We start from the raw sequence: 16,247 nt of genomic DNA on the forward strand, positions 1-16,247 counted from the left end.
TAAGAATTTTCTGGTCTGTACTTAAGTCGAATGAAGGGTGAAATAAAAGCAAGGGTTCATATTCTATTTAGCTCAGATTGGGGAGCTCAGGTTGTGATTTACATCTTCCGCACTGGATCACGATGTGCAAGAGATGTCCCCAAATAGAGCAACTCAAGCTCAGGGCTTTATGACTTGCATCCCAGCTGGGTACACTGTAGCCCATTCATAAGGTTGAGAGATTCGTGGATTAGATGTGTCAGGCCGTGGTCACCATGCAGTTTAGGGAATTGTAGGGACCTGAGGGAACGGCTGTGTTTCCAACAGAAGGGATCAGTGAGGTAGGGTGGGAATCCGGAGTGCATCTCAATTGCAAACACCAATTTCTGACGTTGGAAAAATTGTGTCATTGACGGTTCCTCTAAGGAGAGTGACAGCCATGGGCTTTGCAAAAGATACAACATAGAGACAGGGACAGAAAAAACACAGCATCCACCTGTGGTAGTGATTGGGTCAGTATTTTAATACAGCAAATTACAGTTGCACATCTTAGAATCACACAAGAAGTTTCAAGACAGAAGTGAACCTTGCAGCACAGTACCAGCCAGTATAAAACACTTGTCTACAGCAGACCTTGCTTCATAGAACCGAATACTGATCAGATACTGCGCATGTTGGACTGTAACCCCCACTGGCCCCTAGCCACTGTGTGCACTGTGTCAGGGAGGGGTGGAGAACAAAATGATACCAGTTAGTCAATCATTGACAACCTGCAGGTATACACCAGCTCTACCAGGGTAGCCTAACTTACAGGAGTCTCTCAATATTGCCTGGACATGTCCTCCCAGTGGAGGAGGCATCAGACATGTTGGGAGGAGCTGAAGTTAATGTATTTTCTTTTCCCTCAGTTTATATTGTTGCTGTAGAAAGGGATGAATTCTAATGGGAAGATTCTGCACTGGGTGAATGAAAGAGTGCTGTGTTTATTGCCAACATCACCACTAGTGGTGGGCAGCGATCGGTCCTGTGCGGGAATTCATCTTTTCAGCTGGCTTGAACTCAGAAGTGGAATTGGTGTGTTGGTATGCAGTTTATTCAATTTGCACCGCAGTGGTGCTAAAGCACCCATGCAAGAGGTGCCCCTGAAATGAATTACAGATGCATTGACCCAGAGGCACACTCGGAAAAGAGCCCTGTCTGCATCCGCCAACGCCTCACTCACCCATTGCTCTAGATGTGGAGTGAGCTGTACAGTGAGGGATGTGGCTAACAGTGAGGCAAGGGAGGGTGGGCTAGAAGGCTTTAGCACAGAGGTCTCGTGCAACTGCTGCCATCTAGGCATGTGCAGGCAGCTGGCAGCCAAACTGGCATTGGCAACACGTACTGCGATTGAACGCTGGCACCCTCACCCTCATTCCATCACAGCTCAGCCCACAAAAAGATGTCGTTCAGGAAAGATAAAACTGTATTGGGATGGCGCTTACATTGCACTGTCCGTTGTTTCAATCAGTGCCGCCACACACTTCATTAATGTCAAAGGACATTCCTCGCCTCTTACTACTCTGCTGCCCACATGGACAATGCAGGAACTTCCCGATTGGTGAATCCTGCTTAATGTGACAAACAGAGCCGCGTCCTTGCAAGGAGCAAGAATCCCACTCTGAACAAAACAAGCTCCATGTGGGAGCACTGCGTGAGCAAGCTCCTCGTGTGGCGGCTGCGGTCTGCTCCATAATGAAGATTTGTATGCTCATGAATATTGAGCAGCTTATTAACAAACATAATGCAAAGCAAAATGTCTTTGATCAAGCCAGGGAGTGTTTAGGTGACAGCACTCGGAGCTGCTGGGAGGTACTTTGTATTGTTTGCTTCATATCCTGGAATTAATATCATTAATATCACACAGCCACTGCAAACACTCTTAACTCCTTTTCTGTCATTTCTCCTGCTGGAAATAGCTATGATGGGGAGCCATTGGAAAGCTTTTTCAAATAGGCAGTCCAGGTATGAACTGAATACCATCTTCTGCGGGGTATGAGCCTGTGCTTTCCAGCACACGATTCAAACTGCCGCATTCTAATGAGAGAGACCTTCAAACTTGTGATCTTCGCTACAACAATCAGGAAACACATCTCCATTTAAAAACTTGTGGAAATCTTATCTTTCTCCCCGCAAAATGATTGGGTGGGGAGGAGGAGGGTTCAATCGAACATTTCATAAGGGAAACGGGTCAACATATTTTGGTTGAGCGTAAGTTGAGGGTTATGGAATAGAGACACGTATTGATTGGAAGCTGAAACAGTTGAGGGGCTGAATGGCCTCCTCCTGCTCCTACTTTCTAACAGTTTGTGATGCCCACTCGCTGAACAAAGACCATATCTGCTTAAAGGCAAAAACGGCTTCAGACGTACCTTGTCTTTGGAGCAGCCATGATATAATTGAAAAATCACGAGGCTGTAGGGAATGATAGTTCAGTATTTAAAAGACAGCATGTGGTTTACTGTCAATCATACCAGGGGAGTGGCTATTAACAGTATGGTGGAGCGAGCAAAGATATATTTATATTGTATAATTGGCTTTACTTGCCACAGAGCATCTCAAAAATCTCGCTTTGATCATTTGCACAACTGCTCAGCTTTCCGTCCAACATCATGCTGCTTGGGTACACAAGTGAAAGAGAGCCTGGAATTAACCCTTTGCTAACCTGAGCCTGGTTAAACAACATTGTGTGCAGCAGGTTACAGAATTCAGCTTGCTGAAGGCCTCAACAGTGTGTGACAGCTTCAGATTCCCCCCCATCCCCGAGAGATAGCAACAGCCTGGTGATCTTTGGATGATGTTTGTGGGTGTGGCATGGATGTCAGCACACAGGACTACCCCCACCAATGATAAGCAGAGTTTACAGGGCTGGAGTCAAAGTCAGGCTGTCAGATGCAACAAAAATATAACTGATTACCATCGATATTTGTTTAAACTGTTGGTTTGTTGGTCACAGCAACATCTCTGAACCTTCTCCTTGAGGCACCCTATCCCAGTATTGGATACTCCTCAGGTCGGTACAACATGGGCTAAATACAGAGTAAACCTCCCTTCTCTACTGTCCAAGCGGCGGTAGCAGAGACCTGGCAGTGAGGTTACAGCATCTTTCAAAGCTCCGACTGCCAATGACGTGGAGGTGCCGGTGTGGGACAGTGGTGGACAAAGTCAGAAGTCATATGACACCAGGTTATAGTCCTACAGGTTTTCAGTTGAAATCACAAGCTTTCAGAGCATCAGGTATGAAGGAATAGCACTCTGAAAGCTTTTGATTTCAAATAAACCTATTGAACTGTAACCTGGTGTTGTGTGACCTCTGACTTTGCACACCCCAATGCAACACACCACCTCCAAAGAATACACTTTGGGTCCTATTGAAGAACTGTGCAAGATGGAGGTAATCTATTGAATATCTTTACAAAAATGTGGGAGCTGTCTGTGCTGGGGGCAGGCACAGCAGCAAGACAAGTGAATGGCCTGGAATGTGTGTGTGTTTTTTTTAAGAAAGCGAGCTGGGTCAAAGAACATCAACCTGCCGAAGGATGGGGGAGGGCAGACATAACACTTCATATCCCTGCCCAACCCAAGCATAATTTGTAAGCTAACATTTCACCATTACAACTGAATGGCAAGACGGAAAATCAATTTGTAACACACAGATTTTCTGATTAAATTGATTTATAAATACTTCTTAAACATAAAACTAATGTCTACTAAAGAAGATCCTCTGACCAATTTTCAGACAGATTAAAGTCACATACTATTAAAAGTACAGGCACAAAATGAACCTTGGGTATAACTAACTTGGTTCGTCCCCTTTGCAAAAGCAATTTGGAGGGTGTTAAGGATTCAACTTCAAACCTACCAGCTTCACTGAAAATATTTTCCTAGAAAAAGGAACCTAATATATATATTTTACTGAAAATATCTCAAAGCACTTGATTACTTTGAAGTGGAGCCTAACACAAATTAATATGCAGACATTTTGTACATTAGCAAGAGTCATCAGGTGGATAACTGGTTAATCTGCATTGCCTGCCGTTAGCTTGAGGCACAAATGCTGGTTATGACGTTTGAGAAACTCCCTTACTGTTAAACGAGTGTCACTGGGGAACATGCGCAATGCATCAGAATGGACCAGTGGTGCCTCGGCCTAATCCCACAGTCAGAAAGAAAGTGGGCACCTCTGGCAGAATGGTGTTCTCTCTCAGTACAACCCTGGAATGTCAGCCTTGGTGGGGGAGGAGGGAAGGAGGTTGCCGGGGGGGGGGGGGGTCAGAATCAAGAATGAAAAGCTTTGGCAATTGAGCCATGCCGACAAACTGTGTGTGACCACTTTGGCACACGGATGGCAAGAATCCTTTATATCTCCAAGTGGAACGTGGGAGATTGAAACAGACTTGCCGGCCCGTGAGCAGGGAGAGCGCAGGGTTGGGGTAGCTGTGACTCAAGATAAGGCTCTTATTTCACGAGTTGCTTAGACCACTGAATGGATGACAAAGTCTGGGATTAACCAGCTCTTCACCAGCAGCGCTGACTCTTCACACACTGCAGGCACAAAACTGTGTGTCCTTCCCCTCTCTCCCCTTAGCTATCATTCCCCCCTCCTCTACAAACATCTATTTCTACCCCCACACCCACTCCCCCCAACCAATGGAAAACGTGCTGGTGTGGTTAATGCTGACCAGCTGAAAGTCTGCACGTTTCTATTTCCTCCGCAGCTCTGAAGGACGCAGTTGTGGTTACACAGAATAAATTCAAACGTCCCACACAGTGCAAGGGAGCTACCATTTGTCGCACAGTCTTACAGATCTGCAACCCATTCCTCACGTGCTTATGCCTCTCCAGAGAATAAAGAAATACAATTGTGCGAGGGTTGGCAAGTGCTTCCATTCAATAGAATAAAAGGAAAATCATGAATTTCCTTAGCAGTGATAGTCTTAGTCCATTTGCTTTATACTTGGCATGGCCATTGGACTCAAATCCATCAAGTCAAGCACACAGTCTTTTAAAGGAAATGAGATTATGGGGATTTGTACAGGAGTGATCCTACTGCACTACTGCCCTCATGGCAGACTGATGAAAATTAATGTCAGCTGTTGTGACTGCAGAAGGTCTGCTGCTCAGGAAAACGCCACTTGACGTCACACAACGGCTTTCCGATCACCAGCTCAAGGGGATCCCTCACCAGCCGAGAATCACTGACGGATGGATTACCGCATCCAGACGGACAGTTGAGTCACTCACCTAGGTTTGGACGCATTCGGTTCGATTGATGGTGACTTAGTACCCACCGAATAAAGACAAGCACCAAACTGAAGGAGTTTGGCTGCACAGGAAGTACGGGAGAGAGTGCTGACTGACTAAAGGCTTTGGTGAATCAGGCAAACATAAATACTAACACTACGGCTGAAGCCCCAAGGCATTGGGAGCCCAGTCAACTGAAATTCAGGATTGCACTGTTAGATCTTCAGTGGGTACGGGCTGAACATTGCTGCTTGGCCCACCATCGAGCTGCAATTGAATCCTTTCCTTAACATTAATGGTAATCACACCTTTGACGAAAAAGAGAAGGATTTGACTTTGTCCAGATGACAAACAAGGCCAGAGGGGATGATAGCAGGAGTTGCTCCACATCTCATTTACTGTCTCCCTTGCCAGAAATAACCAACCTCCCTCCCAATTTGAAAGGGCTCCATATTTAAGTTCTTAGAGCAAAAAAAGTTTTCTTCGTCCAAAAACAAAAATCAGAACTCTACAATGTAATAATACTCATTCTAAACCGAAAGCAGCAACCAATCCCGAAGGATTTTTCAGCTTTTTCGTCCCCCCCCAAGAATTTGAACAGGAATTGGGAACTGAAGCAACCACTGTGCTCAGTTACAACTATCCAGATTAAAGTTTGGTCAGTGAAGAAAGGAAATTACAGGATTACATGGATGAATTTTGTCTCAGTTCCAAAGCTGCTGCCGCATTGTTGCTCAAGGCTTTGGTGAAAGTGTTTTAAATGTCCTTGTTTGAGATCTTGGTCAGCACACACCCCCCCACACTTTCCTATTAAGCAGCCCTGCCACCATCACTTATGGGCTTTGGCTCGACTCAATGGTACCATCCTCTGTGTGTAAAATCTCAATGCTGCTATCGGGCAGGCTGTGAGAGGCGCTGTCTGTAAGCTCCGACTCATGCGTCTGGCTGGGGGACAGGGCTTGCGGGGAGCTGCCGGTGCCAGAGCTAGTGCTGCCGCTGGGGGTAGTGTCCTCCACCAGGCCCAGGATTTGTTGCACACTCTGTTGTAGCTGCTGTTCGAACAGAGGAAACACAATGATCAGCTCTCCACGTCTGTGGACGACTATCACGTGTGAGCATTTCACAACTGTGCCCCATTATACCTTTCCATACCTGCACCCTATTCTCTATTTCAACTTCTGCCCAAACCCATTTCTTCTCATCAGAGCGCAGACCCAAGATAGAGTCATGGAGGTCTACGTCATGGAAACTGGCCCTTTGGCCCAACTTGCCTATGCTCAGTTTTCAAAATTTAATCTAGTCCCACTTGTCTGCAGTTGGTCCACATCCTGCAATTCCCACGCCTTCCATGTATTGGTTCAAACGTTTCTTAAATAATGAAATCGTACCCATTTTCACCACTCTCCCTGGTAGCCTGTTCCAGACACTAATCACCTTGTGTGAAAAAACTGCCTCTCTGGACCCTTTTATATTGCTCCCCTCTCACCTTAAACATACTGTGACTTTGAGGTTAATGGGGTTGCTGTTAATTTACAGGAGATTTTTAATTTCAATTTCAATATTTAAAATCCTTTATTTTCCAAATCTTCTCATATTAATTTAACTTTTATTGAAAAAGGTTTCTGTCCCAGTTTCCAGTGCTTAGCTCAGCTATTTAGTTTGGTGGCATTATTGGAATGTCACTGGATTAATAATTCAGGATAGAGAGTGTGTTGCTGAAAAGCATAGCAGGTCAGGCAGCATCTGAGGAGCAGGAAAATCGACGCTCAAACCTAGACTTAATGTACGGAGGATCATAGGTTCAAATCCCATCATAATTCATTTAAATTCCACCAGATGTTAACAAAACTTTAATTTATTCCTCAAAAGAATGTGGAAATTACAGTAAACCTTAGCACTATTGACCATATCCATTGTTGTAAAAATCCATCTGGTTCACTAACGGTTTTGGGGTGGGAAATCTACTGTCCTTACCCAGCATAGTCTCCAGATCCTAGTGTGATTGGCTCTTACTGGCCACCTGAAATAGCCCAGTAACCCTCTCAGCTCAAGGGCAAACAGCCACAGGCAACAGATGTCTGCCTTGAAACCTCACAGAAGTTTAGAATAATCATGAGGGGCAAGGACTGGGTGAATAGTCAATGTCTTTTCCATAGGGTAGGGAAGTGACAGGAACAGACATCACTACAGGAAATGACATCACCGACCCAAGGAAACTTGAACACATAAATAGAAAGTGGGTCATTAACACCAGTGCTTCATCAGAAGCTCACTGATGATGTTACCTAGTATGGTGACGAAACATCTGAAAATGAACCTTCCAGCTCAGGTGAGCAAAATTACATCCAGGGTAGGGCAGTCCAAAAATAGAGGGCGTAGGTTTAAGGTGAGAGGGGAAATATATAAAAGGGACCTAAGCGGCAATGTTTTTCACACAGACGGTGGTACATGTATGGAATGAGCTGCTAGCAGAAGTGGTGGAGGCTGGTACAATTACAACATTTAAAAGGCATCTGGATGGGTATATGAATGGGAAGGGCTTAAGAGGGATATGGGCCAAGTGCTGGCAACGGGATTAGGTCAGTTTAGGATATTTGGTTGGCAAGGTTGAGTTGGACCAAAGGGTCCGTTTCCATGCTGTACATCTCTATGACTCTATGACAGTGATCCCGAAAATTTAAAAATAAAAAAATCTTAATGATTTAGAACTGCACCAAGAAACTGGGGCAATAAAATGACCCTCATGGTTAGCATCCTCTCCCCTCTATATTTTGTTCAGCACAATAAACAGCCTTTCTGTCAGTCCTGGCCCCTGCTGGAGACTGGGAAACATTGAGCTTCACTCTGCCACTTGGATGCTCAGGATTGATCTGTAGGTGACTGTCCCATAGCAAAGGCAGGTCACTCAGCAGTGCAGCTCTGGGGTTGCTGCAGGGAAGTTCAGACTCACCAAACAGGGGGTGGGGGGTCGCAGACTCATGGGATATGGGGCTGGGTGGGGGGCGGCGGGAAGGGGTTGGGTTCAGACTCACCGGACAGGCTGCAAGCTGGAGGTAGATGGCTTCGGCTTTGCACAGCACGTCCTCCACATTCAACCTCATGGTCAGCTCGTTGATGTGCTGCAAGAGAGCAAGACAGGAGCTCAGATCTCCGAATCAGAGTGCGTACGTTGGCCAATGGACAGGGCACGAGGTGAAAGGAGACGCATGCCTACTGCGCAGAACACAAGCGGCAGTAGCAGAGACCTGGCAATGAGGCAACAGCATCTTCCAACGCTCCGACTGCCGATGACATGGAGGTGCCAGTGTTGGACTGGGGTGGACAAAGTCAGAAGTCACACGACACCAGCAGTGCTCTGAAAGCTTGTGATTTCAAATAAACAAACTTATTGGGACTATAACCTGGTGTTATGCGACTTCGAATTGTCCGACTGCCAATGGACAGACTGAAGCACACTGGTAAAAGTCAACCAATAATATTACCTGTACTATTGGATGGCGTTAGCAACTGAACATACAAATTAGAAGCTGGAGTAGACCACAATCCTTTGAGCCTGCTCTGCCATTCAGTAAGAATTCAGCTGAATGGACTGTAACCTCATGTTTACTCCAATTACATTTCAGCCCATTGCTTAACAAGAATCGACCTACCTCTACCTTCAACATATTCAATGTCTGTTTCCTCCACTTTTACAGGACCAATTCCAAAGACTCATGACTTTCAGAGAAACTTTCACCTCATCTCTGTTTGAGTGATGATCTCAGTAACACCCAATTCTATATTCTCCACTAAAAGGAAATATCCTAACCACTTCCAACTTCTCAAGACCCCCAAACTTTTCTCGTAAGACAACCTGCCCAGTCCCATTATTAATCTGATAAAACCTCTCTGAATTCCCTCCAATGCACTTGCATCCTCTCTGAAATGAGATAGCCAGTTATTGCGCAAGTACTTCAGATGCTGCCTTGCCAGTACATGGATAACCGAACAACAAATTCCATTCTTTTGCATTCAGTTGCACTCAGGACATATTAACAGTTTGTTAACTTTCCTAGTTACTTTCTGTACTTGCAGATTAACCTTTTTTGATTTGTGTAGAAGAGGACACATGGATCCCTGTATCCCAAACTCTACAATCAGACACTTATGTAAATAATATGCTCTCTGCTCTTCCTACGTGCCAAAACAGAGAGACAATTTCACATTTTCCTCCATCAAAACATCATTTGTCCGGATTTTTGCCGACTCACTGACTCTATCTGTAGTATCCTTATGTCCTCTTCACACTTCGGATCCCACCTATCTTTGTGAAGTCAACAAATTTGGCATCCATTGCTCTGTCCTTTCATCCGAGTCAGTTACATAAAATGCAGACATTTGATGTCCCAGCGCTGGTCTCCATGGCACATTAATTGTTACATCTTGCCAACATACAAAAAGATCCATTTATGTCTACTGCCTGTTATACACACACCGACAAACAAACAAACCACCACACACACATATACCTCTCCCACAGCAAAGAGCCATCAAGGACCAATGAACTGAAGTCACTGCAACTTTTAACTATTTACACTGAAACTGAACATGGTCTTCGACCTCCCATTGTGGGACAGTCTTGGACCTGATATTGCTGGGCTTGAGATAGTAACAACAATCATCTTAGGACATACAGGAAAGCGACTCTGATGACAGAAGCCTGAAGGGGTGATAACAGAGCGCTCTACTCACTGGCTCAACAGATGGAGACCAAATTGAGATGTAGTTTTAGATGAAGGTAATTTCACAGCTTACTGGTTGATTTATTTTTACCTTGAGTATCTCATTGAAGCCGTAGTTGGGGTTCATCAGGGCATCGCGCTCGGAGTCCAGGATGGCACAACAGACTAGCAGGTGGAAATTTGGGCACGGCTGGCCCGTCCACAGAACCTGGTGGCGAGAACAAGGGAACAGAACTCATCAGATGAGACAAATATAGAAACGGGTTCACAGAGGGAACAGTATTGCTGCTCCCTGCCTCCCTCTCCCTGCCACACTTTGTTTTGGTCAGCACAGACCATTCCCGCACTGCAGTGCACACCACCTAACTTCCTGCAACTGGTAGACCACACCTTGGCCTGTGGCACTGATGTAGCTCACTGTAAACCCCTCACCTCTTCACTGTTGCACCCAACAGTGATCTGTTCCAAAATTATGATGACTATTCTCCCTAATTAAATGCCACTGATGGTAATAGTTTACATGAAGCCTTGCTCCAGGGGGGCATGTGTAACCGGCAGTGGGAAACAGCAGAAGAACTTTGACAGTCTTTGAAAATGATCTTCATATACATGCAACCTTGTTAATATTTTAGAATATTTCTCTCGTTTAAAGACAGCCTCAAAGGAATATAATCATGACAGAAACATATAAAAATCGGAGCAAAAGGTGGCCATTCAGCCCCTTGAGCCGACTCTGCTGTTCAATAAGATGAAGGCTGATCACAGTAGAACTGTACAACGTGATGATTTTCCACACAGCTAGTCACACTTCATAAACGTAAGAGATGCAGGCAGACAGCACTCACCTCCCAGAGCCGCAGTATATCTGGGAATGAGAACTCTCGCTTAAACCAGATGAGGAGCCAGCGGAAGCAGAAACACAAGCTTCCTGACTCTCTGGAATCTTGAGAGAGAGAGAGAGAAAACACTCATTAGGAACATTGCTACATAATAAAGGCAGAAACAGTCCCCACTTGTCAGGGCGTTTCTAACAACCTCATTCCTGATGAAAAGCTTATGCTCAAAACGTCAACTCCCCTGTTCCTCGGACTGACTGGCTGCGCTTTTCCAGCACCACACTTTCTGACTCTGATCTCCAGCATCTTCAATCCTCACTGTCTCTTAAACTCTGCAGGAACACAAAAGGGTGTCGAAGACAGCCCACTAACTATAAAAAGTGCACTAGGAATAAAGTGCACGGAGGGCATCAGGTGCAATGCAGCCCTCTGAACCAAAGCATAACAGTGGCACAGTGGTCAGCACTGCTGCCTCACAGCGCCAGAGACCCAGGTTCAATTCCCACCTCAGGCAACTGTGTGTGGAGTTTGCATATTTTCCCCAGATCTGTGTGGGTTTCCTCCCACAATCCAAAAAATGTGCAGGTTATGGTGGATTGGCCATACTAAATTGCACGTAGTGTTAGGTGAAGGGGTAAATGGATGGGTAGCTCTTCGGAGGGTCGGTGTGGACTTGTTGGGCCGAAGGGCCTATTTCCACACTGTAAGTAATCTAATCTACTGCAAATACTGGGTACCTTCGTCATAATTGCCTCAGAAATAACTACAGTAATTGTGTGAGATACCAGGGAGACTCTTTTGATGACAGACTTTAAGGATGGATGTTCTTACTTACAGGCCAATGGATTTTAAGAAGGCTTTTGAGTTTCTGCTGCTACTCTGGTGGTACTAGTTCCAGGAGTTCTGGCAGCTCTCCTAGTATTTCAATCAAATCATCATATATTATCCATGAATGGGTGTCAGCAGGCCACTTAACCATGGAGCCTGAATCTGTCTCAGTCCATACCCTGATGCACAGAAGCAGGTCTCTGGAACATAGCTGGAAGCCTGGGAGCTGATGCGAAGTGAAACATTTATCTTACGATCTGCGGGAGATAGGCCCCAGGAACAGTGCCAGTTGCTAATGCTCCGGCATTTCTGCTCTCATTAAGTTGGATGGAGGTTGTCCAAACTGGGTTCAATTAATAGCTGCCAGACAGAAGAATTATCTACTCTGTTTAAGTTAAATTCAGGAAATGGTAATGAAACGGATGGTGTTCCTGTGTTCACATGCGCACTTCTGAGAGAGTGTCTGTGTACACATAGGCTACTCTGTCTGTCCATGTTTGTGTGAGAGAGACACAGAGAGAGAGGGAGAGAGAGACAAAGAGAGTGTGCATGAGAGTGAGAGTGAGAGAGAGAGATATATCCACGCAAGTATTTGCTCATGAAAGTGAGAGAGATGGACAGCGAGCAAAAATAGAGAGGCCAGAGTCCTAGGCCAAAACATCTTCAGTTAAGACCACAAGACATAGGAGTGGAAGTAAGGCCATTCGGCCCATCGAGTCCACTCCGCCATTCAATCATGGCTGATGGGCATTTCAACTCCACTTACCCGCATTCTGCCAGTAGCCCTTAATTCCTTGTGACATCAAGAATTTATCAATCTCTGCCTTGAAGACATTTAGCATCCCGGCCTCCACTGCACTCTGCGGCAATGAATTCCACAGGCCCACCACTCTCTGGTTGAAGATATGTCTCCGCATTTCTGTTCTGAATTTACCCCCTCTAATTCTAAGGCTGAGTCCACGGGTCCTAGTCTCCTCGCCTAATGGAAACAAATTCCTAGCGTCCACCCTTTCCAAGCCATGTATTATCTTGTAAGTTTCTATTAGATCTCCCCTTAATCTTCTAAACTCCAATGAATACAATCCCAGGATCCTCAGCCGTTCCTCGTATGTTAGACCTACCATTCCAGGGATCATCCGTGTGAATCTCCGCTGGACACGCTCCAGTGCCAGTATGTCCTTCCTGAGGTGTGGGGACCAAAACTGGACACAGTACGCCAAATGGGGCCTAACCAGAGCTTTATAAAGTCTCAGTAGCACAACGGTGCTTTTATATTCCAGCCCTCTTGAGATAAATGACAACATTGCATTCGCTTTCCTAATCACGGACTCAACCTGCATGTTTACCTTTAGAGAATCCTCGAAGAGCATCCCAGATCCCTTTGTACTTTGGCTTTACGAATTTTCTCACCGTTTAGAAAGTTGTCCATGCTTGTATTCTTTTTTCCAAAGTGCAAGACCTCACATTTGCTCACATTGAATTCCATCAGCCACTTCCTGGACCACTCTCCCAAACCGTCTAGATCCTTCTGCAGCCTCCCCACTTCCTCAGTACTACCTGCCTGTCCACCTAACTTTGTATCATCGGCAAACTTCGCTAGAATGCCCCCAGTCCCTTCATCCAGATCATTAATATATAAGGTGAACAGCTGCGGCCCCAACACTGAACCCTGCGGGACACCGCTTGTCACCGGCTGCCATTCCGAAAAAGAACCTTTTATCCCAACTTTCTGCCTTATGTCAGACAGCCAGTCCTCAATCCATACCAGTAGCTCACCTCGAACACCATGGTCCCTCACCTTGCTCAGCAGCCTCCTGTGTGGCACCTTATCAAAGGCCTTTTGGAAGTCTAGATAGACCACATCCACTGGGTTTCCCTGGTCTAACCTACTTGTCACCTCTTCAAAGAATTTCAACAGGTTTGTCAGGCACGACCTCCTCTTACTAAATCCATGTTGACTTGTTCTAATCCGACCCTGCTCTTCCAAGAATTTAGAAACCTCATCCTTAATGATGGATTCTAGAATTTTACCAACAACCAAGGTTAGGCTAATTGGCCTATAATTTTCCATCTTTTGTCTTGATCCTTTCTTGAACAAGGGGGTTACAACAGCGATCTTCCAATCATCCGGGACTGTCTCTGACTCCAGTGACTTTTGAAAGATCTCAACCAACGCCTCCGCTATTTCCTCAGCCACCTCCCTCAGAACTCTAGGATGTAGCCCATCAGGGCCAGGAGATTTATCAATTTTAAGACCGTTTAGCTTTTCTAGCACTTTCTCTTTTGTAATGGCAACCATACTCAACTCAGCTCCCTGACTCCCTTTAATTGTTGGGATATTACTCATGTCTTCCACTGTGAAGACTGACGCAAAGTACTTATTAAGTTCTCCAGCTATTTCCTTATCTCCCATCACTAGGCTCCCAGCATCAGTTTGAAGTGGCCCAATGTCTACTTTTGCCTGTCGTTTGTTTCTTATGTATTGAAATAAACTTTTACTATCATTTCTAATATTACTGGCTAGCCTACCTTCATATTTGATCCTCTCCTTCCTTATTTCTCTCTTTGTTATCCTGTTTATTTTTGTAGCCTTCCCAAACTTCTGATTTCCCAGTGCTCTTGGCCACTTTATAGGATCTCTCTTTTTCTTTAATACATTTCCTGACTTCCTTTGTCAGCCATGGCTGTCTAATCCCTCCCCGGATAATCTTTCTTTTCTTGGGGATGAACCTCTGTACTGTGTCCTCAATTATACCCACAAACTCCTGCCATTTTTGCTCTGTCTTCTCCGCTAGGCTCTGCTTCCAGTCTATTTTCGTCAGTTCCTCTCTCATGCTCTCATAATTACCTTTATTTAACTGTAACACCATTACATCCGATTTTGCCTTCTCTCTTTCAAACTGCAGACTGAACTCTACCATATTATGATCGCTGCTTCCTAAGTGTTCCCTTACTGCAAGATTTTTTTTATAAAGTCTGGTTCATTACATAGCACTAGGTCCAGAATAGCCTGCTCCCTTGTGGGCTCCATGACAAGCTGTTCCAAAAAGCCATCCTGTAAGCATTCCATGAATTCCCTTTCTTTGGATCCACTGGCAACATTATTTACCCAGTCCACCTGCATATTGAAGTCTCCCATGATCACTGTGACCTTGCCTTTCTGACATGCCTTCTCTATTTCCCGGTACATGTTGCGCCCCTGGTCCTGACCACTGTTAGGAGATCTGTACATAACTCCCATTTTGGTTTTTTTGCCTTTGTGGTTCCTCAATTCCACCCACACAAACTCCGCATCATCCGACGCTATGTCATTCAGTGCCATAGATTTAATTTCATTGTTAACTAACAAGGCAAGTCTGCCCCCTCTGCCCACCTCCCTGTCTTTTCGATAAGTTGTAAATCCTTGGATGTTTAACTGCCAGTCCTGAACCCCCTGCAACCATGTCTCTGTGATGCCTACCACATCATAATCATTCACGATGCCTACCACATCATAATCATTCACAATTCCAACAGGTTTGTCAGGCACGACCTCCTCTTACTAAATCCATGTTGACTTGTTCTAATCCGACCCTGCTCTTCCAAGAATTTTTAGGTCATCTGCTTTGTTACGAATGCTACGAGCAGTCAGGTAAAGTGCCTTAATGCTAACTTTCTTATCATTAGAGATATTGGAAGTCATAAGATGTCCTAAGTTATCCTTCCTTTTTGCTGCATTACCAGTTTGGCTCAAGCTTAAATCCGGCTGCACATATGCTATCCTGCTGCTTATCTTTCCATTTAAACGCCATACTCCTTGTCACTTTCACTTTCTCTTCCCCCCAATTCAGAAGTTTAAAGTCCTACTGACCACCCTAGTTATCCTCTTCGCTAGAACATTGGTACCTGATTGGTTCAGGTGGAGACCGTCCCAACGGTACAGATCCCCCTGATTCCAAAACTGATGCCAATGCCCAATGAAGTGGAATCCCTCCTTCCCACACCAATCCCTTAGCCACGTGTTTACTTCCTTAATTTTCTTATTCCTATGCCAATTGGCTAAGAAAATTAGGGAATTAGGGAAGTTGCTTTACCAATGACCTTCCCTCCGTCATAAAAGGTCAGGGTGGGAATGTTCACTGATGATCACAAAACACACAGTGCCATGCGCAACTCCTCAGATACTGACCTAGAAAGTCACAAAGTGCAGAATCCAGAACTCTCAGCAGCAGGGCCAACTTTTCTAACTGTTCTTTCATGCTCTCTTGGCTCTCCTCAAAGTTGCGGTGCTGTGAACAGAGATAAGAGACAAGACTGCTAACACTGATAGAATTAACACTGCCAGAAACGAAACAGCCATAATCACAACCACAATTCAAACCATTTGCTCAGAATTAGAATCTTCCCTTATCAGAGATACATCTAAAATGCAAAATGGTGGAAACACACAGGCGGTCCGGCAGCATCTCTGGACAGGAGAATAGAGTAAATGGTTCAGACCAATCACTTTCTGTCAGAACTGGAGATAAAGTCATCGATTGGAAACATTAATTCTCTGTTTGCAGAGATACTACCAGAGTTGCGGAGTACCTCCAGCATGTTCTATTTTATTTCAGATTTC

General features: G+C 45.1%; 1 protein-coding gene across 3 annotated transcripts in view; it reads right to left on the bottom strand.

The window, feature by feature from the left end:
• Positions 1-481: 481 nt before the first annotated feature.
• The window catches only part of tbc1d17 (TBC1 domain family, member 17), a 46,406-nt gene continuing 30,640 nt past the window's right edge, over positions 482-16,247 (bottom strand). For all 3 annotated transcript variants that reach the window (XM_043679538.2, XM_043679537.2, XM_043679540.2), the window contains exons 13-17: positions 15,816-15,915; positions 10,829-10,926; positions 10,075-10,191; positions 8,295-8,381; positions 482-6,314 (exon numbers count right to left, since the gene is read on the bottom strand). In XM_043679538.2, the coding sequence (XP_043535473.1) occupies positions 6,096-6,314; positions 8,295-8,381; positions 10,075-10,191; positions 10,829-10,926; positions 15,816-15,915 (621 nt within the window). In that variant the 3' untranslated portion in view covers positions 482-6,095. The remainder of the gene's footprint in view (positions 6,315-8,294; positions 8,382-10,074; positions 10,192-10,828; positions 10,927-15,815; positions 15,916-16,247) is intronic.

This window comes from Chiloscyllium plagiosum, unplaced genomic scaffold (genome assembly GCF_037043375.1).
Source record: "Chiloscyllium plagiosum isolate Xiang-an unplaced genomic scaffold, Cpla_swu_hap1 HiC_scaffold_33, whole genome shotgun sequence".
NCBI classification, from domain to species: Eukaryota; Metazoa; Chordata; class Chondrichthyes; order Orectolobiformes; family Hemiscylliidae; genus Chiloscyllium; species Chiloscyllium plagiosum.